General features: G+C 35.8%; 2 protein-coding genes across 6 annotated transcripts; one reads left to right on the forward strand and one right to left on the reverse strand.

Moving 5' to 3' along the window:
- Window positions 1-735: 735 nt before the first annotated feature.
- On the reverse strand, window positions 736-18,892 carry LOC133724797 (uncharacterized). 4 transcript variants are annotated; one of them, XR_009854027.1, is made up of 8 exons: window positions 18,549-18,892; window positions 18,273-18,362; window positions 17,305-17,395; window positions 16,717-16,770; window positions 14,962-15,006; window positions 14,828-14,866; window positions 2,025-2,099; window positions 1,448-1,514 (listed from the first exon to the last, which is right to left on the reverse strand). XR_009854027.1 is itself a non-coding variant. In XM_062151641.1 (6 exons), the coding sequence occupies exons 1-6, from the start codon at window positions 3,149-3,151 to the stop codon at window positions 920-922; spliced, it is 678 nt and encodes a 225-aa protein (XP_062007625.1). In that variant the 3' UTR covers window positions 736-919. The 4 variants fall into 4 exon arrangements, 1 of the variants encoding a protein (XP_062007625.1); XR_009854026.1 differs by lacking the exon at window positions 18,273-18,362 and having other exon boundaries at window positions 18,549-18,888; XM_062151641.1 differs by lacking the exons at window positions 14,828-14,866; window positions 14,962-15,006; window positions 16,717-16,770; ... (1 more) ...; window positions 18,273-18,362; window positions 18,549-18,892 and adding exons at window positions 736-1,063; window positions 1,193-1,294; window positions 2,553-2,618; window positions 2,991-3,151 and having other exon boundaries at window positions 1,385-1,514.
- On the forward strand, window positions 14,833-25,706 carry LOC133724798 (THO complex subunit 4B-like). 2 transcript variants are annotated; one of them, XM_062151644.1, is made up of 5 exons: window positions 14,833-14,963; window positions 23,295-23,426; window positions 24,071-24,139; window positions 24,227-24,417; window positions 25,338-25,706. In XM_062151644.1, exons 2-5 carry the CDS (start codon window positions 23,298-23,300, stop codon window positions 25,477-25,479), a joined length of 531 nt encoding a protein of 176 aa, XP_062007628.1. In that variant the 5' UTR covers window positions 14,833-14,963; window positions 23,295-23,297; the 3' UTR covers window positions 25,480-25,706. The 2 variants fall into 2 exon arrangements, with proteins under 2 accessions (XP_062007628.1, XP_062007627.1); XM_062151643.1 differs by lacking the exon at window positions 14,833-14,963 and adding an exon at window positions 23,051-23,117.
- Window positions 25,707-25,772: the final 66 nt, after the last annotated feature.

Genomic DNA, 25,772 nt, shown 5'->3' on the forward strand with positions numbered 1-25,772 from the left:
CTGACTATCTAGTAATATGTGACTTGTGTGGTTATGAGTTATTGCAGCCTACAGCGGCTCACTGTTGGATGTGCGGTAAGTGGGGAGTACGTGCGGTGGAGGCGTCTACCTTTGATGAGAGCTATCGTAACCACCTAGAAGAAGATTACATAGCAGAACCAATTGTGTATGCAGGGTACATAGACCTAGACAAAACTAAAAGTCAGACTCTGAAGATCACATAAAGAAACATCATATAAAAACTAAAAGTCAGACTCTGAAGAAAATCAAAACTAAAAGTCGGACACTGCAGAAAAAGAAATGATTTTATGCCAGAGCCGGAGACCTTGGCACAGAAGATCTTTGTTATTGTTTATATGTTTGCGTGGGTTCTATACTTGTATGCATACTTGTCTACAATAGCAAGTGGGATGTTAAAGAGAATAAGCAAAACTATCATCTCCTATTTCTAGTAGCCTGGGTTTAGGGAATGAGCGCCTGGTTCCTGATTGATTTCTACCTTAACATGACAAATGACACTGGTATTCTTATTCCTGAAGATGTAAAAAAAAAAAAAAAAAATAAACAAACCAAGCACATTCAAAAAATGGAGCTTCAGGAGAGGGACTTTGCGAACATAATGTACAATCAAATATCAACAGTACCATTGCAGTAAGTAGATTTATTACCAGGGGAAAAAAAGGGAGGGAAAATACATGAAAAATCCAGAAGGGGCAGCATTGATGCAACAACTATCCAAAAATTCCAGTACTGAGCCAGACTTCAGCCAGTAAACAGCAAGCCCCACAACAAACTTTAATTGCAGCATTCTACAGCCTAAGATTCACTATGTCAGGTTTCACTCTTTAATCAACAGTCGATATAAATTCCTAGTCTGAATTGCAAAGATTTTATGCAAAAAGAGATTACATATGGCAGATCAGCTAATGATCATCTTGCTGAGGAACTCAGCTTTCTCAGGAAAATATTCCATCAATTCATCCTTGGTCACCCAAACAAAATCCTCACACTTCCCAATTTTTAACTTGTTTGTTGCAATCACTTGAGACTTGAAAAAGAATTGCTGAAAGAAAGGGAAGAAAAAGATGTAATTGTCAGTACACATATAAAATTATTATCACTATCAGCACAAGCCAGTGTAAAACAGAAAATGTTGCCAAAAGCCAACCTTGAAAGATGGAGAGTCGGTCACATTCACTGATGACTCCATTGCAATATGTCCCATAGGAGCATTTCCAACAAAATATGTGTGGGACAGATCACCTAGGACAGACAGTAATGCAGATTCTGCACACTGAAGAAAAATGGTATTTATTTAGCAAACACAAATGTGATTTATATGGAAGAACAGGAAAAATAATATATATCATGTAACAGCCATCACCTTCCGCAATGTCTCCTCAGACTCGTACACTTTTTCTGGAAAATGCCAGACTGGCTTTCCATTAGGAGATCCATGTGTGTTACCATAGATAAGAAGATAAAGTCTTCTGTCAAGTGCTCTCTGCAATGACCTAAAGAACAAGACAACTAACTTCAATACTAGGAACTTTTTGTTTTTGTGTTCTGACATCAAAATCATTCACATAAGTTTTATGTATAAAAGATCTAATGAGTTATCAATTCTTCTAATTTTTCTCTCAGCAATTAAGTTTCACCCACTACAATAGTTTTTTAACCATATCATAACTCCAAGGCACAGACACACATGATCTACTAATATGATATTACATACAGACCTCTGAAACACTACAATTGCAATAAAACTTAACTCACATTACATTTAACCCATAAAGAACAGCCAACTAAGAAGTAACCACTAAAACAAATTATCAATAGTAATCACTCAATATCCAACCATTACCAGTGCAAAACATTTATCCACCTTAAATCCAAGACGACTGTAGAATAGGTTTTTTAAGAAATTCATAGGCAATATTTAGGAGCTCTTTTACTTCAAATAAAGTGAAAAGTTGAGATGGAAAAATAGATTCTTATAGATAGACCAAAATTATACTCCATACTTTCTATCATTTTGTTTGTCAGCTTCAGTGATCCGTGGAGCTGGTACATAATCAATTTGGTAGTCTCCTTTTCCCCTGTTCACCAAAACAAAGTATCAGACTAGAGTTGTACATTTTATTTGCACCATTTTGTGCTTGAATCATGTAAGGTTAATGCAATAAGTGGAACAATTGCATATGAGCTTTATCAATTAGATTTTACAAATAAACATCAACTACCTTTAAGGTGTGGCAGCCACTGAAACCAGAAAATAGACTAATCTAATACTGGACACAATATGAACATATCGGGAATCAAAAATTTCCTGATCATCATGCACGACAGTATGAAATTTAGTTAAAATGGCAAATACGCCCGAGAATATTTTTTACTGGGAAATGCACCTTTACGATTCAGCAATTAGAACAGAAGGCAAAAGCCACAAATGTGCTTGATAAATTAGAAATAGAAGGAGGGCCATCATTCATATGCAATGCAGTTGTGATCAAGTAACAAATCCAATAAAGTAATCAGCCTCTAAACCTCACCTAGCATTAGACTTGTCTAAAAGTTCATCTGGATATCTGCGTCGATATTGCTGTCGCCACCGAAACCTACAATCCCAAAGGCCAAAACAACAAAGTAACATGAGCTCCACTAAACAAAAAAAGCACATCACTCACAGAAATTGAATCAAAATTCTACCAATTCAGGTATCACCATAGTACACACTTATTAAAGCAAAACACTGAATTGGCATTCTTCAATCTTCTGAAACTGTAAAACTGAGCTTAGCCCAGCTCAAATCAGCTACACCATACACTCTTCTACCATATAAACCAATCAAATTTTCAAACTTTTCTTTCACTTCTCTTCCAAAACAATCAAAATTTCACTTTTTTCTTTCATTAATCAAATTCCGGAGCAAAACACAATCATCAAATCGCATCTGAATTCAATTTCTGAGATTAAAGATAAGAACTTACGAGAACTCCTGAAATGCATAGACGATGGGGTCGATTTTGGGAATAACAACCGGGAGCCTCACGAAGAGTACGGACGCGACGATTTTCTCCGGCGACGAGCTCGTGCTAAACCCTCGGCTTTTGACGAGGGACCCACCCAGACTCGCAATCGACCTCTGCATTCTGAATCTAACTCCGGCGAGGATCGACTGAAATTTTCTTTCTGGCAAAAAGCCCTCGTTAAACCCTAAATCACTCTCACACTGCTACGCTGAGAAGTAAATGTGTTTTTTGAAATTGTAAAATTATTTTGAGGCCCTTGTTGTTTTGTGAATTTTATTTTGGCTCTTGGTTTAAAGTCCCTAAATTCTCTTACTATTTCATTTCTTGATTGTCTGAGCTCCGTTTGACGTGTCTTTATTTTCTGCAGTAAAGTGCGGGCACGTTTTCTAGTATAATGTAATTGTCGATTATAACATAATAATCGTAAATTTGTAGTTGTGTAAATGTGTGTGATATTAGGACTACCTCGTCAAACAAAAACAAGAGACATAAATTGGGTTTCCAAAAGAAAATGTCATTATTGCCGTCATCATACAAGATTTTGAATGCCTTTAAACTTACAAAAAGATTAAACAACTAACCATTTAATTGGCACATTAGCTTTCGCAAAAGAAGGGACCTAAAAGTACTTGTGTTCCGTAAAAAGAAGACTCACAAAACTAAGATTAATAAGATACAAGTCCAGAACGAATCAAAACATATACTATTAACTCAGTACGTATATAGTGCGATTACCAATTATACTGCAATAAGTGGAACAATTGCATATGAGCTTTATCAATTAGATTTTACAAATAAACATCAACTACCTTTAAGGTGTGGCAACCACTGAAACCAGAAAATAGACTAATCTAATACTGGACACAATATGAACATATCGGGAATCAAAAATTTCCTGATCATCATGCACGGCAGTATGAAATTTAGTTAAAATGGCAAATACGCCCGAGAATATTTTTTACTGGGAAATGCACCTTTACGATTCAGCAATTAGAACAGAAGGCAAAAGCCACAAATGTGCTTGATAAATTAGAAATAGAAGGAGGGCCATCATTCATATGCAATGCAGTTGTGATCAAGTAACAAATCCAATAAAGTAATCAGCCTCTAAACCTCACCTAGCATTAGACTTGTCTAAAAGTTCATCTGGATATCTGCGTCGATATTGCTGTCGCCACCGAAACCTACAATCCCAAAGGCCAAAACAACAAAGTAACATGAGCTCCACTAAACAAAAAAAGCACATCACTCACAGAAATTGAATCAAAATTCTACCAATTCAGGTATCACCATAGTACACACTTATTAAAGCAAAACACTGAATTGGCATTCTTCAATCTTCTGAAACTGTAAAACTGAGCTTAGCCCAGCTCAAATCAGCTACACCATACACTCTTCTACCATATAAACCAATCAAATTTTCAAACTTTTCTTTCACTTCTCTTCCAAAACAATCAAAATTTCACTTTTTTCTTTCATTAATCAAATTCCGGACCAAAACACAATCATCAAATCGCATCTGAATTCAATTTCTGAGATTAAAGATAAGAACTTACGAGAACTCCTGAAATGCATAGACGATGGGGTCGATTTTGGGAATAAAAACCGGGAGCCTCACGAAGAGTACGGACGCGACGATTTTCTCCGGCGACGAGCTCGTGCTAAACCCTCGGCTTTTGACGAGGGACCCACCCAGACTCGCAATCGACCTCTGCATTCTGAATCTAACTCCGGCGAGGATCGACTGAAATTTTCTTTCTGGCAAAAAGCCCTCGTTAAACCCTAAATCACTCTCACACTGCTACGCTGAGAAGTAAATGCGTTTTTTGAAATTGTAAAATTATTTTGAGGCCCTTGTTGTTTTGTGAATTTTATTTTGGCTCTTGGTTTAAAGTCCCTAAATTCTCTTACTATTTCATTTCTTGATTGTCTGAGCTCCGTTTGACGTGTCTTTATTTTCTGCAGTAAAGTGCGGGCACGTTTTCTAGTATAATGTAATTGTCGATTATAACATAATAATCGTAAATTTGTAGTTGTGTAAATGTGTGTGATATTAGGACTACCTCGTCAAACAAAAACAAGAGACATAAATTGGGTTTCCAAAAGAAAATGTCATTATTGCCGTCATCATACAAGATTTTGAATGCCTTTAAACTTACAAAAAGATTAAACAACTAACCATTTAATTGGCACATTAGCTTTCGCAAAAGAAGGGACCTAAAAGTACTTGTGTTCCGTAAAAAGAAGACTCACAAAACTAAGATTAATAAGATACAAGTCCAGAACGAATCAAAACATATACTATTAACTCAATACGTATATAGTGCGATTACCAATTATACTGCAATAAGTGGAACAATTGCATATGAGCTTTATCAATTAGATTTTACAAATAAACATCAACTACCTTTAAGGTGTGGCAGCCACTGAAACCAGAAAATAGACTAATCTAATACTGGACACAATATGAACATATCGGGAATCAAAAATTTCCTGATCATCATGCACGACAGTATGAAATTTAGTTAAAATGGCAAATACGCCCGAGAATATTTTTTACTGGGAAATGCACCTTTACGATTCAGCAATTAGAACAGAAGGCAAAAGCCACAAATGTGCTTGATAAATTAGAAATAGAAGGAGGGCCATCATTCATATGCAATGCAGTTGTGATCAAGTAACAAATCCAATAAAGTAATCAGCCTCTAAACCTCACCTAGCATTAGACTTGTCTAAAAGTTCATCTGGATATCTGCGTCGATATTGCTGTCGCCACCGAAACCTACAATCCCAAAGGCCAAAACAACAAAGTAACATGAGCTCCACTAAACAAAAAAAGCACATCACTCACAGAAATTGAATCAAAATTCTACCAATTCAGGTATCACCATAGTACACACTTATTAAAGCAAAACACTGAATTGGCATTCTTCAATCTTCTGAAACTGTAAAACTGAGCTTAGCCCAGCTCAAATCAGCTACACCATACACTCTTCTACCATATAAACCAATCAAATTTTCAAACTTTTCTTTCACTTCTCTTCCAAACCAATCAAAATTTCACTTTTTTCTTTCATTAATCAAATTCCGGAGCAAAACACAATCATCAAATCGCATCTGAATTCAATTTCTGAGATTAAAGATAAGAACTTACGAGAACTCCTGAAATGCATAGACGATGGGGTCGATTTTGGGAATAACAACCGGGAGCCTCACGAAGAGTACGGACGCGACGATTTTCTCCGGCGACGAGCTCGTGCTAAACCCTCGGCTTTTGACGAGGGACCCACCCAGACTCGCAATCGACCTCTGCATTCTGAATCTAACTCCGGCGAGGATCGACTGAAATTTTCTTTCTGGCAAAAAGCCCTCGTTAAACCCTAAATCACTCTCACACTGCTACGCTGAGAAGTAAATGCGTTTTTTGAAATTGTAAAATTATTTTGAGGCCCTTGTTGTTTTGTGAATTTTATTTTGGCTCTTGGTTTAAAGTCCCTAAATTCTCTTACTATTTCATTTCTTGATTGTCTGAGCTCCGTTTGACGTGTCTTTATTTTCTGCAGTAAAGTGCGGGCAGGTTTTCTAGTATAATGTAATTGTCGATTATAACATAATAATCGTAAATTTGTAGTTGTGTAAATGTGTGTGATATTAGGACTACCTCGTCAAACAAAAACAAGAGACATAAATTGGGTTTCCAAAAGAAAATGTCATTATTGCCGTCATCATACAAGATTTTGAATGCCTTTAAACATACAAAAAGATTAAACAACTAACCATTTAATTGGCACATTAGCTTTCGCAAAAGAAGGGACCTAAAAGTACTTGTGTTCCGTAAAAAGAAGACTCACAAAACTAAGATTAATAAGATACAAGTCCAGAACGAATCAAAACATATACTATTAACTCAGTACGTATATAGTGCGATTACCAATTATACTGCAATAAGTGGAACAATTGCATATGAGCTTTATCAATTAGATTTTACAAATAAACATCAACTACCTTTAAGGTGTGGCAGCCACTGAAACCAGAAAATAGACTAATCTAATACTGGACACAATATGAACATATCGGGAATCAAAAATTTCCTGATCATCATGCACGACAGTATGAAATTTAGTTAAAATGGCAAATACGCCCGAGAATATTTTTTACTGGGAAATGCACCTTTACGATTCAGCAATTAGAACAGAAGGCAAAAGCCACAAATGTGCTTGATAAATTAGAAATAGAAGGAGGGCCATCATTCATATGCAATGCAGTTGTGATCAAGTAACAAATCCAATAAAGTAATCAGCCTCTAAACCTCACCTAGCATTAGACTTGTCTAAAAGTTCATCTGGATATCTGCGTCGATATTGCTGTCGCCACCGAAACCTACAATCCCAAAGGCCAAAACAACAAAGTAACATGAGCTCCACTAAACAAAAAAAGCACATCACTCACAGAAATTGAATCAAAATTCTACCAATTCAGGTATCACCATAGTACACACTTATTAAAGCAAAACACTGAATTGGCATTCTTCAATCTTCTGAAACTGTAAAACTGAGCTTAGCCCAGCTCAAATCAGCTACACCATACACTCTTCTACCATATAAACCAATCAAATTTTCAAACTTTTCTTTCACTTCTCTTCCAAACCAATCAAAATTTCACTTTTTTCTTTCATTAATCAAATTCCGGAGCAAAACACAATCATCAAATCGCATCTGAATTCAATTTCTGAGATTAAAGATAAGAACTTACGAGAACTCCTGAAATGCATAGACGATGGGGTCGATTTTGGGAATAACAACCGGGAGCCTCACGAAGAGTACGGACACGACGATTTTCTCCGGCGACGAGCTCGTGCTAAACCCTCGGCTTTTGACGAGGGACCCACCCAGACTCGCAATCGACCTCTGCATTCTGAATCTAACTCCGGCGAGGATCGACTGAAATTTTCTTTCTGGCAAAAAGCCCTCGTTAAACCCTAAATCACTCTCACACTGCTACGCTGAGAAGTAAATGCGTTTTTTGAAATTGTAAAATTATTTTGAGGCCCTTGTTGTTTTGTGAATTTTATTTTGGCTCTTGGTTTAAAGTCCCTAAATTCTCTTACTATTTCATTTCTTGATTGTCTGAGCTCCGTTTGACGTGTCTTTATTTTCTGCAGTAAAGTGCGGGCAGGTTTTCTAGTATAATGTAATTGTCGATTATAACATAATAATCGTAAATTTGTAGTTGTGTAAATGTGTGTGATATTAGGACTACCTCGTCAAACAAAAACAAGAGACATAAATTGGGTTTCCAAAAGAAAATGTCATTATTGCCGTCATCATACAAGATTTTGAATGCCTTTAAACATACAAAAAGATTAAACAACTAACCATTTAATTGGCACATTAGCTTTCGCAAAAGAAGGGACCTAAAAGTACTTGTGTTCCGTAAAAAGAAGACTCACAAAACTAAGATTAATAAGATACAAGTCCAGAACGAATCAAAACATATACTATTAACTCAGTACGTATATAGTGCGATTACCAATTATACTGCAATAAGTGGAACAATTGCATATGAGCTTTATCAATTAGATTTTACAAATAAACATCAACTACCTTTAAGGTGTGGCAGCCACTGAAACCAGAAAATAGACTAATCTAATACTGGACACAATATGAACATATCGGGAATCAAAAATTTCCTGATCATCATGCACGACAGTATGAAATTTAGTTAAAATGGCAAATACGCCCGAGAATATTTTTTACTGGGAAATGCACCTTTACGATTCAGCAATTAGAACAGAAGGCAAAAGCCACAAATGTGCTTGATAAATTAGAAATAGAAGGAGGGCCATCATTCATATGCAATGCAGTTGTGATCAAGTAACAAATCCAATAAAGTAATCAGCCTCTAAACCTCACCTAGCATTAGACTTGTCTAAAAGTTCATCTGGATATCTGCGTCGATATTGCTGTCGCCACCGAAACCTACAATCCCAAAGGCCAAAACAACAAAGTAACATGAGCTCCACTAAACAAAAAAAGCACATCACTCACAGAAATTGAATCAAAATTCTACCAATTCAGGTATCACCATAGTACACACTTATTAAAGCAAAACACTGAATTGGCATTCTTCAATCTTCTGAAACTGTAAAACTGAGCTTAGCCCAGCTCAAATCAGCTACACCATACACTCTTCTACCATATAAACCAATCAAATTTTCAAACTTTTCTTTCACTTCTCTTCCAAACCAATCAAAATTTCACTTTTTTCTTTCATTAATCAAATTCCGGAGCAAAACACAATCATCAAATCGCATCTGAATTCAATTTCTGAGATTAAAGATAAGAACTTACGAGAACTCCTGAAATGCATAGACGATGGGGTCGATTTTGGGAATAACAACCGGGAGCCTCACGAAGAGTACGGACGCGACGATTTTCTCCGGCGACGAGCTCATGCTAAACCCTCGGCTTTTGACGAGGGACCCACCCAGACTCGCAATCGACCTCTGCATTCTGAATCTAACTCCGGCGAGGATCGACTGAAATTTTCTTTCTGGCAAAAAGCCCTCGTTAAACCCTAAATCACTCTCACACTGCTACGCTGAGAAGTAAATGCGTTTTTTGAAATTGTAAAATTATTTTGAGGCCCTTGTTGTTTTGTGAATTTTATTTTGGCTCTTGGTTTAAAGTCCCTAAATTCTCTTACTATTTCATTTCTTGATTGTCTGAGCTCCGTTTGACGTGTCTTTATTTTCTGCAGTAAAGTGCGGGCACGTTTTCTAGTATAATGTAATTGTCGATTATAACATAATAATCGTAAATTTGTAGTTGTGTAAATGTGTGTGATATTAGGACTACCTCGTCAAACAAAAACAAGAGACATAAATTGGGTTTCCAAAAGAAAATGTCATTATTGCCGTCATCATACAAGATTTTGAATGCCTTTAAACATACAAAAAGATTAAACAACTAACCATTTAATTGGCACATTAGCTTTCGCAAAAGAAGGGACCTAAAAGTACTTGTGTTCCGTAAAAAGAAGACTCACAAAACTAAGATTAATAAGATACAAGTCCAGAACGAATCAAAACATATACTATTAACTCAGTACGTATATAGTGCGATTACCAATTATACTGCAATAAGTGGAACAATTGCATATGAGCTTTATCAATTAGATTTTACAAATAAACATCAACTACCTTTAAGGTGTGGCAGCCACTGAAACCAGAAAATAGACTAATCTAATACTGGACACAATATGAACATATCGGGAATCAAAAATTTCCTGATCATCATGCACGACAGTATGAAATTTAGTTAAAATGGCAAATACGCCCGAGAATATTTTTTACTGGGAAATGCACCTTTACGATTCAGCAATTAGAACAGAAGGCAAAAGCCACAAATGTGCTTGATAAATTAGAAATAGAAGGAGGGCCATCATTCATATGCAATGCAGTTGTGATCAAGTAACAAATCCAATAAAGTAATCAGCCTCTAAACCTCACCTAGCATTAGACTTGTCTAAAAGTTCATCTGGATATCTGCGTCGATATTGCTGTCGCCACCGAAACCTACAATCCCAAAGGCCAAAACAACAAAGTAACATGAGCTCCACTAAACAAAAAAAGCACATCACTCACAGAAATTGAATCAAAATTCTACCAATTCAGGTATCACCATAGTACACACTTATTAAAGCAAAACACTGAATTGGCATTCTTCAATCTTCTGAAACTGTAAAACTGAGCTTAGCCCACCTCAAATCAGCTACACCATACACTCTTCTACCATATAAACCAATCAAATTTTCAAACTTTTCTTTCACTTCTCTTCCAAACCAATCAAAATTTCACTTTTTTCTTTCATTAATCAAATTCCGGAGCAAAACACAATCATCAAATCGCATCTGAATTCAATTTCTGAGATTAAAGATAAGAACTTACGAGAACTCCTGAAATGCATAGACGATGGGGTCGATTTTGGGAATAACAACCGGGAGCCTCACGAAGAGTACGGACGCGACGATTTTCTCCGGCGACGAGCTCGTGCTAAACCCTCGGCTTTTGACGAGGGACCCACCCAGACTCGCAATCGACCTCTGCATTCTGAATCTAACTCCGGCGAGGATCGACTGAAATTTTCTTTCTGGCAAAAAGCGCTCGTTAAACCCTAAATCACTCTCACACTGCTACGCTGAGAAGTAAATGCGTTTTTTGAAATTGTAAAATTATTTTGAGGCCCTTGTTGTTTTGTGAATTTTATTTTGGCTCTTGGTTTAAAGTCCCTAAATTCTCTTACTATTTCATTTCTTGATTGTCTGAGCTCCGTTTGACGTGTCTTTATTTTCTGCAGTAAAGTGCGGGCACGTTTTCTAGTATAATGTAATTGTCGATTATAACATAATAATCGTAAATTTGTAGTTGTGTAAATGTGTGTGATATTAGGACTACCTCGTCAAACAAAAACAAGAGACATAAATTGGGTTTCCAAAAGAAAATGTCATTATTGCCGTCATCATACAAGATTTTGAATGCCTTTAAACTTACAAAAAGATTAAACAACTAACCATTTAATTGGCACATTAGCTTTCGCAAAAGAAGGGACCTAAAAGTACTTGTGTTCCGTAAAAAGAAGACTCACAAAACTAAGATTAATAAGATACAAGTCCAGAACGAATCAAAACATATACTATTAACTCAGTACGTATATAGTGCGATTACCAATTATACTGCAATAAGTGGAACAATTGCATATGAGCTTTATCAATTAGATTTTACAAATAAACATCAACTACCTTTAAGGTGTGGCAGCCACTGAAACCAGAAAATAGACTAATCTAATACTGGACACAATATGAACATATCGGGAATCAAAAATTTCCTGATCATCATGCACGACAGTATGAAATTTAGTTAAAATGGCAAATACGCCCGAGAATATTTTTTACTGGGAAATGCACCTTTACGATTCAGCAATTAGAACAGAAGGCAAAAGCCACAAATGTGCTTGATAAATTAGAAATAGAAGGAGGGCCATCATTCATATGCAATGCAGTTGTGATCAAGTAACAAATCCAATAAAGTAATCAGCCTCTAAACCTCACCTAGCATTAGACTTGTCTAAAAGTTCATCTGGATATCTGCGTCGATATTGCTGTCGCCACCGAAACCTACAATCCCAAAGGCCAAAACAACAAAGTAACATGAGCTCCACTAAACAAAAAAAGCACATCACTCACAGAAATTGAATCAAAATTCTACCAATTCAGGTATCACCATAGTACACACTTATTAAAGCAAAACACTGAATTGGCATTCTTCAATCTTCTGAAACTGTAAAACTGAGCTTAGCCCAGCTCAAATCAGCTACACCATACACTCTTCTACCATATAAACCAATCAAATTTTCAAACTTTTCTTTCACTAATCTTCCAAAACAATCAAAATTTCACTTTTTTCTTTCATTAATCAAATTCCGGAGCAAAACACAATCATCAAATCGCATCTGAATTCAATTTCTGAGATTAAAGATAAGAACTTACGAGAACTCCTGAAATGCATAGACGATGGGGTCGATTTTGGGAATAACAACCGGGAGCCTCACGAAGAGTACGGACGCGACGATTTTCTCCGGCGACGAGCTCGTGCTAAACCCTCGGCTTTTGACGAGGGACCCACCCAGACTCGCAATCGACCTCTGCATTCTGAATCTAACTCCGGCGAGGATCGACTGAAATTTTCTTTCTGGCAAAAAGCCCTCGTTAAACCCTAAATCACTCTCACACTGCTACGCTGAGAAGTAAATGCGTTTTTTGAAATTGTAAAATTATTTTGAGGCCCTTGTTGTTTTGTGAATTTTATTTTGGCTCTTGGTTTAAAGTCCCTAAATTCTCTTACTATTTCATTTCTTGATTGTCTGAGCTCCGTTTGACGTGTCTTTATTTTCTGCAGTAAAGTGCGGGCACGTTTTCTAGTATAATGTAATTGTCGATTATAACATAATAATCGTAAATTTGTAGTTGTGTAAATGTGTGTGATATTAGGACTACCTCGTCAAACAAAAACAAGAGACATAAATTGGGTTTCCAAAAGAAAATGTCATTATTGCCGTCATCATACAAGATTTTGAATGCCTTTAAACTTACAAAAAGATTAAACAACTAACCATTTAATTGGCACATTAGCTTTCGCAAAAGAAGGGACCTAAAAGTACTTGTGTTCCGTAAAAAGAAGACTCACAAAACTAAGATTAATAAGATACAAGTCCAGAACGAATCAAAACATATACTATTAACTCAGTACGTATATAGTGCGATTACCAATTATACTGCAATAAGTGGAACAATTGCATATGAGCTTTATCAATTAGATTTTACAAATAAACATCAACTACCTTTAAGGTGTGGCAGCCACTGAAACCAGAAAATAGACTAATCTAATACTGGACACAATATGAACATATCGGGAATCAAAAATTTCCTGATCATCATGCACGACAGTATGAAATTTAGTTAAAATGGCAAATACGCCCGAGAATATTTTTTACTGGGAAATGCACCTTTACGATTCAGCAATTAGAACAGAAGGCAAAAGCCACAAATGTGCTTGATAAATTAGAAATAGAAGGAGGGCCATCATTCATATGCAATGCAGTTGTGATCAAGTAACAAATCCAATAAAGTAATCAGCCTCTAAACCTCACCTAGCATTAGACTTGTCTAAAAGTTCATCTGGATATCTGCGTCGATATTGCTGTCGCCACCGAAACCTACAATCCCAAAGGCCAAAACAACAAAGTAACATGAGCTCCACTAAACAAAAAAAGCACATCACTCACAGAAATTGAATCAAAATTCTACCAATTCAGGTATCACCATAGTACACACTTATTAAAGCAAAACACTGAATTGGCATTCTTCAATCTTCTGAAACTGTAAAACTGAGCTTAGCCCAGCTCAAATCAGCTACTCCATACACTCTTCTACCATATAAACCAATCAAATTTTCAAACTTTTCTTTCACTTCTCTTCCAAAACAATCAAAATTTCACTTTTTTCTTTCATTAATCAAATTCCGGAGCAAAACACAATCATCAAATCGCATCTGAATTCAATTTCTGAGATTAAAGATAAGAACTTACGAGAACTCCTGAAATGCATAGACGATGGGGTCGATTTTGGGAATAACAACCGGGAGCCTCTCGAAGAGTACGGACGCGACGATTTTCTCCGGCGACGAGCCCGTGCTAAACCCTCGGCTTTTGAAGAGGGACCCACCCAGACTCGCAATCGACCTCCGCATTCTGAATCTAACTCCGGCGAGGATCGACTGAAATTTTCTTTCTGGCAAAAAGCCCTCGTTAAACCCTAAATCACTCTCACACTGCTACGCTGAGAAGTAAATGCGTTTTTTGAAATTGTAAAATTGTTTTGAGGCCCTTGTTGTTTTGTGAATTTTATTTTGGCTCTTGGTTTAAAGTCCCTAAATATATCTTGTAAATATATCTACACACATATATATGACTCACTACTTTGCAAACCAGCAACAAATGAGAGAAACCATCTCCAAGGCTTCATCAATATCCAATCTACTTAGTATTAGTCTATTAGAGAAGAAGAAGGAAAAAATAAAAAAAACAAAGCCTGACTTATCATTAAGAATTCCTAATGAGTTTAACATAACATTTACTAAGAAATGCATTGCAAAAATGTAGGATTGGTTCTTCAAAAGAAACAGCATGCTTCAACAACTATAAAGAGAGTACTTGGCTCATAGAAAAGAGTCAACTTACAGGTCGAGACGAAATAGCCTGAGCGATTTTGATATACGCCTGTAAAATTAACAAAAGAAGTAATATAAGAAATCCAACTCAACGAACAAAGAAGAAGCCGGGAGTAGAAAAGTTTATTCTAATTTTCACAGTACCGGTCCAAGTTCTACTAGTATTTGCCGAAGCTCAGCAGCTCTAACCTGCAAGCAAAAAATTAGACCAAAATCGATGTAATTTAATTCCCATCCAAAATATAGCCCAAATATCATTATTTCAAGATTAGTTTCAAAACAAGAATGAGAAATCTTGAGAAACTGAATCGAACCCAGAAACACCACAAGAAACATATGAAATCAAGATCAGTTTCTCTTTCGAACCCAGAAACAACTTAATCGAACCCAGAAACAATTTAATCGAACCCAAAGCTTAAAAGTACTTGTGTATTAAACAACTTAATCGAACCCAGAAACACCACAGCCCAAATTCCAAAACAAGAATGAGAAAGTGAATCGAACCCAACAACTTAACAAGAGAAAGAGATTCAAGAAATTCGAACCCAGAAATCGATCCCAAAATTTCTCCGAGCTTGAGTCACCGTCTCACCGAGCTTCACATAATCACAGCTTGAGGAAGAGTTGAAGAGAGTGAAGAAACTGTTGTTGCTGCTGCGAGTTGACACTTGACAGAGAGTTGAGAGAGACTGAGAGACAGAGAGAGTGTAGTGAGACACTGAGAGAGTGAGAGTCTGAGATACTGAGAGAGTGCGGCCGAGTTTGAGAGAGGGGATAAGGGTAGGGAAAATGAGAAAGTGATAGACCTAGGGCTGTCGTGTTATTCATCTAAACCATTAGAAAATCTAACCCTATCAACGTTGGACACGTATTGATAAATATATTCATTATATGAATATATTTGAACTAGCAACAGTGCCGCGCTTTGCTGCGGGATGTGAATGATAACAATAAAACAATTTTCACCATTTTAAATACAATTAAACAATTTTCTCAATTTTCACCATTTTTCTTTTTATTATGAACAATGCTAAAATGTCTAAGCCAATGCATCAGAACAAAAGCAAAGGCAAGAAACCCAAAACCCAGAACATTAAGAATTGAATCAGATAAGACAATGCATTCACCAAAGAAAGAAACACCCCTTGGCAAAATGTATTAGTACTTGTCATCGAAAAGCAGAAGAAATATAAATAAAAAAAACCATACTAACACCATAATCTTCTCCAGATATACTAACACCCATAGCCACTCTATTATTTTTAAACTGAACAGAAAATAAATAAAACTAAAAACACTTTATTATCTTCTTCCAAACTTGAATCTGTACAAAACTAAAATATTACCACAAAAAGAAACTACTCAATACCCACTGCAATTGACTGGCTTTAGTTCAAAAATTTTCTATAACTCTCCGAAAATACCCATTCTTTCTTTTCCCTAAACCATTCTTTCTTCTCCCTAAACCATTCTTTCTTCGTCAATGAAGAAGATAGTAATACCCAACTTACCTCAATCTATATAGAAATCGATTAACAATTTAAAGGTCCAAGCAAAACTTAATTCCACAAATATGACACAGACTGATCCAAAACAGAAATGCTCAAAAAGAGGGAAACAATCAAAAATACATGGTATGCCACAGCTCAGATAATTAAACTTAATAAACAGGATTTTAATCCTAACAAAAATGTGATCCTGCAGGTTCAGTGCTGAAGTCCAAAGATAAAATTGTTTTTCCATTAATTCAGTCAATCATAGTTTAATTAACTAAACTTATACAGAACAAAAGAATGATCAGGAGACCAAATCAGCAGCAGCATCCTATCATTCATCCCACAGTTGAATGAATATATAAATTAATGAAAGATTTTAAATTATGAAAGATAAAAACGATACCTTGAAGGTATTGCAATCAATTGCCCAGAGTTGAAACTGTAGCACAAACAAAGCCTGCAACAGATAAAAATTAATATTATTTAAATATTAAGAACAACAAATAATAAAAGTATGGGATTGAATGTAACTGATAATTTCAAGAGTATAGGATAGAAAACTCTATAGTGTTGGTTGTAAGAGATATGCAAACCAATCACTAATTATTGCAAATAATCTTCTTAATGGATAGAAAATTTGTATTCATTGTTTAGTCTTTAATAGCTATCGTTGTGATCATAAAGGCATATGTTTTAATTACCCAAACAACAATAATCTTTACAAACATAGCGTCAAACCGTACATCAGTTCGATACACATAAACATCACAAACATAACTTCAAACATTTTCAATCAATTCCGAAATCCCAATCCGAAACACAATCACAACCCCTAAACCAAAAAACCCATATATCCATGAATTCTAAACAAACAACAACGTGAAAACCCAACTACTTCAAAAAAAAATTATAAAAAAAAAATAAAAATAAAAATAATAATAATAATAATAATAATAATAATAAGGAATAAAGCTAAAAAAAACTTCCAAACCTGCAATCCTCACTCTGTCGAAATCCACCAAAACCACAGCCTTTGATCAAACCAAAGGAGAACTCAGCAAACCAAGGAACTTTATTGTGGTCTGCACAATAAAGCAAATGGAAATATCAGAAAAACAATTTAAGCTTCAGAAGGAAGCTGCATTCTACATACATAAAGAAGTATAACAGGACCCATCTCTATTGATTTGTGAACTTTGGTTTTAATAACTTTGTAGCTTAGATATCAAGAAATCATAAAACATAAATAAGACAACAACACTGAAGCACAACTTCTCATTATGGAAACCAAGTGAGAACAACTTCTTGCATTTTATATTTGAAACCACCATATGAATTAATTTCTTTAGATAATATAATAATTACTAATTACAATCAATGCTGCAGAAGAAAACAATGGATAAATAAGTACTAAGAAAACAATGGATAAATAAGTACTAATCTAATATGTTCTTCGGCCATATTCATACATCAGTTGGTAATAAACCTCTCACATCATCACAAACTCACAATCTTATCACTTATCAGCAGAAGAAAATCTTTTAGTAATGGAAAAGAATGACAATTTACTAAATCATAACAAAGATGAAAGATTGAAAACAAAAAATTTGGATCTTGGAACTGTTGAAAAGTTAAAACCCAGGCTGCAGAAGGAAACCAAATCGCATACATTAAGAATTGAATCAGATAAGCTTCAGTTAACAGAAGAAAGATCAATAGCAATCAATGCCAACCAAATAGCTTCACCCGCGAATAATGCATTTAAGTAGAAGGTTAAAATGTGAAACATTATGTCTGTTCATAATAAAAAGAAAAATGAAAACAGCCATCATGCAATTGAAGCCATCAAATCAAGTGAACCGCTTTTCTTATTTTGCTTTTGCTGAAAATGAAACCGCTTCTTCTTTTGCTGATTACTCTGATCATGAAAAGAAGAAACAATAAGAAGAGGGTTCTTACCATCAGATTTCTACATAGCCTACAATCAATTCCAAGGTTGGAAACTCGATCAGAACAAAAACAAAGGCAAGAGACCCAAAACCCAGACTCCTATTTAGAATAAACAAACAAACACTATTATCACAGAAACCAGGAACAATGGAGCAAAAACACCAAATCAAACAAACAAACAACAAAGCAATGAAAATTTCACAAATCGGAGGCCCCAAGTTAAACAAAACCCACAATATTCACATCCAAGTGCAACCAGCCCTGATAATTAGGCGAGGCAATTACCGGATTGAAGATTCAAACTTTTCCTCCGATCTATCTCTCTACCTCCTCGTCCGAAGCAAACAAATACAACCGATCTCTCTAACTCTCTTTATCTCTCAACCCGGATTGAGGATTCAAACTTACCCTCCGATCTATCTCTCTACCTCCTCGTGCGAAGCAAACACACACAACCGATCTCTGTCTCTCAACAATTGATAAAGATGGTCAGAAGATTGTAGAAGAAAGAAACGACGCGAAGATAGGATATATCCAGATAAGGTAGAGCCGGAAAAAAAATCTGAAGCGAGGACAAAAGAGTCAAATCACTTGGAGCCAAATCACTGTTAGTTGAACAGTGTAGGAGCTTTAGTATATTTAAAATTTGGTCGGTTCGGTGCAAAAGTGGTCGATAAACATCCAACAACCGTTTCTGAACCGTATTCATTCGGTTTCGGCTCTGCTCCAACACTTTCTTTCCTTCTTCTTTTCGGTTCGGTAACTGAACTGATATTTTCGGGCCGGTTCAGTCCGAAAACCGTTTCCAAATCGGTTGTGCCCACCCCTAATTGTAGTTGTGTAAATGTGTCTTTGTGACATTAGAACTAGCTTACCAAACAAAAACTATGGATCTTTGTTTGGGTTTGGGAACAAAACACTAAAGGACAGCATAAGCACCACCAATATGATACGAATTTTCGAACACTCTTCAACTTCTAAAAATACTAAACGGATAAACTAAGAAACATATTGGCTTCTCATGACAATAAGATTTATGAACTTAAAAGTCTTCAAGTTTCGAAAAAAATGGAAGCTATAAAGCTAATGACTATAATAAGATTTATGAACTGAAAAATACAAACAATAAGCTCAAAATTGCTAAGTTTTCTTAAATAATATCATTCAAAAGACTTTAAAAACAAGTAAAAATAAGAACGATTAGGGTATAAACTCAGACATTATTCGTAGTAGTAACTCATTCGAACTACACAAAAATTAGATAATTCCATACACCATTTCTAAGAGATGTTTGGGATAGCATTTGGGTTAAACACATATAATTATGCCAGAGGAATGATTAGGGCATAAACTCCACCCCGTTTTCTATTATTAGATTCTGTATACAGTGTTTTTCGAGAACAGTTACAAACGAAAACATAGCAATTCGCTTTTAGTTGGGGAAAGGTAACATGTTGTTCACAATGTATTCCATTTGCGTATATGATCCAACAGTGATGACGTCTACATCCATCAACTGTTGTTGAAGTTGATTTGCAAGATTAGTATCTTGTTCAAGTAGCTCGTTCCTGTTATCTTTGGCATCAATAGACTCTTGTATACTTAGGTTCAATGCATTCACCTATCCATTAATTTGGTCGATTTCATTTTGCAGACCTGTTATTTATCCTTTCAACAAGTGTAATTGTTGATGATGATATTGATTTAATTCCTGATAATTAATAATTTCTTTGGTTTTACCTGGGGCCACATAGGGTCTGTGCTCGAGTGTGCGCCACACAATGCAGATTTAGATCGTGCTGAGCATCCATATAATTCACTAGAGATATCAGTGTATCTGGGACGAATACATGTTTGTCCTGGCCTAGTTATTGGACATTTGGATTTTCAGGAGCCGGAAGATCCATATCCTTTAAAACAATAATAAAAAAGTATTTAAAGGAAAAAAGAAGCTTTAATGTTTATAAGAGTCAATTTTTTATCACTATGAAGCGGTACAATATGCAGTATGTACAACATGACACCTTCCTTATTCAATAGGCAAGAAACGCTCTGTATAGTTCCTCAAATATTAATTTGGCCAAAAAGCTATGGTACCTCAAAGTGAGTGCATATAGATACATTCAAATTGCAATTCAAGATAGAGATTTCATAGTTTGTGACTTTGTGTGATTAAAAATTGTGAATCAATACGTTAAACCTTGCTAGCTTCGTTCTATTAAAAAAAAAATTCAATAGTTCATTCAATAAATATGGTGTAACAAACACTAAAGCCTTGTTTGGTTCAAAAATGAAATCAATTCCTTTGTGTTCATATGAAGGGAAAATAAACGTCTCGCTAGTTTTTCTTTCCGGTGTTTTGGAACGTTTTCCCAATAACAAGGAAAAAAACTCACTATAGTGTTTGATTTATGTAAGGAAATGAAGCTAAACAATATTAATATTTTATTGATGTTCTTATTTATTAAAATATAAAATTATGCAAATCTCTTGTCGCAGTGGCGGCAGCTTCCAACTCCTTATGTAATCTTTCAAATGAATAGTAGCACCAGCTAAATATTAAAATTCCCTGATCTAGAAAGGCTACTATTGTCTGCTCTTTCTTCCCTTAATTTTGGGGCTAACTGCCCAACCATTGGTGGGCAAAAGCCAATAAGAAAAGGTCTCACAAGCTATGTATGATGCATCCCATTCTTATGTTAACATTTGTTTTGATTTACTTTATGTGTTGGTTTAATTGTGTGAGTTACTTTATTCAATGGAAATTTCATTTTGATTAAAAAAATTCATTAATTACTATCATCATATGAGAAAGTTTGCAACTTTATTTCTTTTTTCATCATTTTGAACATCGTTTTTTCATTTATTTTTCTTATGAGAGACATGATTGAAGAGATGTTCCAAGAGATCGTAATAGGAAACAAAGAATTATATTTTTCTTCCAAAAGGTCGACCAATTTGTTTGCCTTTTCAGATGTTATAAACATGTAGGGAGAGGCTCTAATGAGACCATAAAAATGAGAACATCATGAGAGCTTTCAAATCAATGATTTTGAGACCTACGTTTCTATCACATCTCAACAAATCCTCTATTAAATATTTTAGGTCTCCATGAGTATATCATTGCTGCAAGTTTTCTTCCATATTGCTAATCGTAAAGGTGACGAACTATATCAAATCAATAGACAAACCAAATATGGCCACTTTGAACCTTCCGTATTCATAAATGATAAATCACGATTATGAACGTTTTTACGATTTTTTATTTGGCTAAAAATTTACAAAAATTATATACTCATGAAGTTCTAAACATCTAAAGGTCGATTTGCTAAAAAAGATTGAGATTTAAAGATAAGAACTTATGAGAACTCCTAAAGTGCATAGACGACGGGGTAAATTTTGGGAATAACAACTGGGAGCCTCTCGAACAACATGAACGTGACGATTTTCTTTGGTGACAAGTTTGTGCTAAGCCTTCATCTTTTCATGACAGACCCACCTAGATTCAGTGTTTTGAATCTACTCATGTGAGAATCGACTGAAATTTGTTTTGGCAAAAAAGCCCTCGTTAAACCCTAAATCACTCATAGTCTACTCTTGGTGTCGTGAGAAGTAAATGCGTTTTTGAAAATGTAAAATTGTTTCAAGGCCCTTGTTTATTATTATTATTTTTTTGTAAATTTATTTAAGCTCTTGGTTTCTTCTTTTGGTATTTTAAAGTCCCTAATTTATTTTACTATTTCATTTCTTGATCATCTGGCCTCTATTCGATATGTCACATGTCTTGAGGTCAATCGGGTTTTGTATAAATATAATTTACTCTAAGCGGTTTAGCTCTTGAGCTGTTTCAAACATTTCACTAGTCATGTCTGGTTATTGGTTATTTCTGGACTTATTTCCAAGGTGATGTTGCATTTTAGGTTGCTTTAGAATGACTCAATCTTGTCGTAGCCTGAGGATTGGGTGAACTGTTTTTCTGTAATGTTACCTACATATTCATTATTAATGGATTGACAGCCCATTCTCTCTAAAAAAAAAAACTTATTTTAAGTGATGATCATAATATACATAGATTTAATAAGTATATAACGCGACTATCAGATTATAACAAAATAATTGTAAATTTATAGGTGTGTATATGTGTGTGACATTATGATAACCTAGTCAAACAAACTCAAGAGACCTTTGTTTGGGTTTGGGGTTTGAAAACAAGCACCAAGCGGCAACATCACCATTGCCGTAAAAAAAAAAAGATCGAGGCTAAACTAATAAACATATCAACTTCTAATGATAATAAAATCTATGAACTAAAAGAGCTTGAGTTTCGAAAATGAAAACCTCATAAAACTGGTGACTCCAGTAAGATTAATGAACTGAAACTGAAAAATAGAAACTATATAATTATAAGCTCGAAATTACTAATTTTTCTTAAATAATATCATCCAAAAATGACTTTTAAAACAGGCAAAATAAGAACACATATTTTTCAACGTTCGACACGTGTCCCTAATGAGACAAATCTTTCCCCCGCCTTTAAACCACGCCAGTATTCTCCTTCACCACTAGAACGTACTGTAGAGATTCTGCAAAACCAAAAACCCTGCTTCACTGTCCTCCAAAACCCCTCACCTCTATCTCTGCTTTTTACCCAAAATGCCCTTCCCTCAGGACCGCCTGGACCTCCCTCTCGACGCCCTCATCGCCGAATCCAAGCAACAACGCCGTCACAACAGCCACGCTCACCAGCCACGAGGGCATAACGGTCATTTCGGCGGCGGAGGCTCCACCTCAGGCCCCTCTCGTCGGCCGATGAACCGCAACGCCTACAGAACGGCGCCGTATCCCACTCTGCCGGTGAGCCACCGTTTACGCTTCCCCACATTCTCAACTTTTTTGGGTTTTCCTAGCTTCTTTGATTTTTTCACTCTCTTCTGCTATCAGGAACCAAAAAGGCGTAGGCTTTAGGGTTTAGGGTTTGCATGTATGATGTTTTGGTTTAGTGTTTGATGTGTGTTAGTGATTTTGATGCAGGAAATGCAAGGACAGCCTGGACCCAGAAGGATTGAGCTGCCATTGGCTTTGAGCCAAGCGATGAACAGTGAGGGAAGCACCAAGCTTTATATATCTAACTTGGACTATGATGTTACCAATCGAGATATAGAGGTAGGTATTTATTATTTTTTGACATGAATTTGGTTATTTTTTGTGTCCTTTCTCTGTTTGTGTTGTGGTGTATAAATGTATAATCCATGTGGGAAAAGAGGGGGCCTTTTTAGTCCCAGAGCTGTCAAAGAGGGTTATATGATTCAGTGAAGTAAAGCGGAATTGGGGTTTTAACTAAAGGGTGCCAAAGATCCCAACTTGAAGTTTTGGTTTGCAATCTTTTATGAACTCTGTTTGTCATGGTAGGAGTTTTACCAGACGACCCTCTATCCCCTGTTTCAAAAGAAATGGTGTCTTGCTTTTGATATGGTCACTGTAATCTGTGACCCTGAATCACCTGTCTGGGTTTTTAAAAGGAAATAGTGTTATTCTTTTGATATGGGCACTGTAATCTATGCAGGGGGTGTGTATATGTAAACATGTTTGTGGGGCAAATGAATGTGCATGTGTTCATAAGGTCAAGTTGTATATATAGGATGCTGCTCAATCTGCCAGTTTGTATGAGTGATTGTTCTTATTCTTCTTTATGTTGTTTGGTCAGTTTTAGACTCAAAAAATGTGCCTTGTAATTGTTTGAACTTTTTGGTTTCACAACGCTTTTGGCATTTAAGTTGAAAAGGTTATAACTACAATGCAATCTGCAGTTGCTCTTCTCTGAGGTTGGTGAATTGGAAAGGCACTCAATCCATTATGATAAAAGTGGAAGATCTAAGGTATCTTCACAGCTTGACATCCATGGAATTCTTTAAAGAATGTTTTTCTTTTCTTTGGCTTAGAAGGTTTGCGTTGCTTCTGTTCAGGGAACAGCTGAAGTTGTCTATAAGCACTATTCAGATGCTCTAGCAGCAATCGAGAGATACAACAATCAGCATCTTGATGGAAAGAAAGTGGAAATTAAGCTTGTGGGACTCAATGTTGTTTCTCCTGTTCCTCTGCTTCTGCCTCCAAATACAAATTTCATGCAAGAACATCCAACTCCCGTCTTCCAGAGGTATAGTGTTTCTTTCTTTCTGCTTCTGTGTTGGGAATCGGTATTATGATCTCTCTGTATGTTGTGTCTTTGCAATTAAATATAGGACTTTCCATTGAGTTGAGTTACATGAAGTCATATTTATTTAGTCTGAAATGGTTATCTTGATCTCCCTATGCATTTGGAAAATAAGCTAATGAGGAAAATATCAGTCCCGCTTCACTTTGGTCTGAGCTTTCATTGATGTTCTGTTCACAGTTTCATCATAAAGATTTGTTTTTATGTTGCCTACTAATTTATTTTGTATCAACTTAAGCCAGTGATTTCAAGCCACAAGGAGCATCTGTGTATCTATGATATTTTTATTTCCGACTTTATCCAGTTTTCACTGGTAGTCAAACATGTTTATACCAATACATTGGCTAAAGTATTTCTAACCAAGGCAGCATACTGAAAACATTTTTAATAACTTGAGCTATAGTTGTTCTCTTTTATGAAATTTTTCTATTAAGCACCTGTGTGATGAAATAGCAGTCTGAAACTATTGAAGAAACCTGCTAAAGAGAGGGAGAACATTATTCATGGAAGTGAAAGAAATGTGATGACTGATGAGTGTATGTATAATGTATAGGCTGTTACATATTGTGTGTGTGAAAGTTTACATGTGAATGTGTGAACACTTTCACACAGATGAAAAATGTACTGATATTAGCATTTGCAAAATGCAGTCTATATGTTGTTTGCAGACAATTATTTGGATTTGGAGAAGTGGGAAAGAAAAGACATGTTAAGTAGAACTTTGCTAGCTGATGTCTTCCTGATGTTGCCGTTTACTTGTGTTCACTATTTTTTTTTTCGCGGCTTAACTTCACTGGGAAAGCCATTACTGAGGAAAGGCATAGTCAAGAACATGATCTTTTTCTTGTTTTGTTGGGGAACAGGCTAGGAAGAGCTGGTTCAAGGGGATCGTTTCATGGTCATGGTGGTGTTGGACTTGAAAGAGGCTGTGGACAGGTGAGAAATGGTGGTCCGAAGGTTACTACAGAATCTCAGCAATGGAAGAATGTGACTGCAGAAAATTAGCATAGGAAGAATGTGATTACAGAATCTGTTAAAAGGAAGAAAACATTTTATGGAGATACAACTGTGACTTTTGATGATCTGGATGCTGATTTGGAAAAATACCGCCTAAAATGTAGGCCGGTAAACTGAAATCACAGTTAGATGACAGACATGGTAGTTTAGGGGAAGGCAAACTGGTAATATATAACATATAGATGGATATGGAGCACTACCTATTAGCATTTCTTGCTCCCTTGAATTATATCTTACACTTTGTCTGGTATTTAGTACCACTTTTGTGCTGGGATGCAAAA

The sequence above is a fragment of the Rosa rugosa genome, chromosome 1 (assembly GCF_958449725.1).
Source record: "Rosa rugosa chromosome 1, drRosRugo1.1, whole genome shotgun sequence".
Classification (NCBI taxonomy): Eukaryota; Viridiplantae; Streptophyta; class Magnoliopsida; order Rosales; family Rosaceae; genus Rosa; species Rosa rugosa.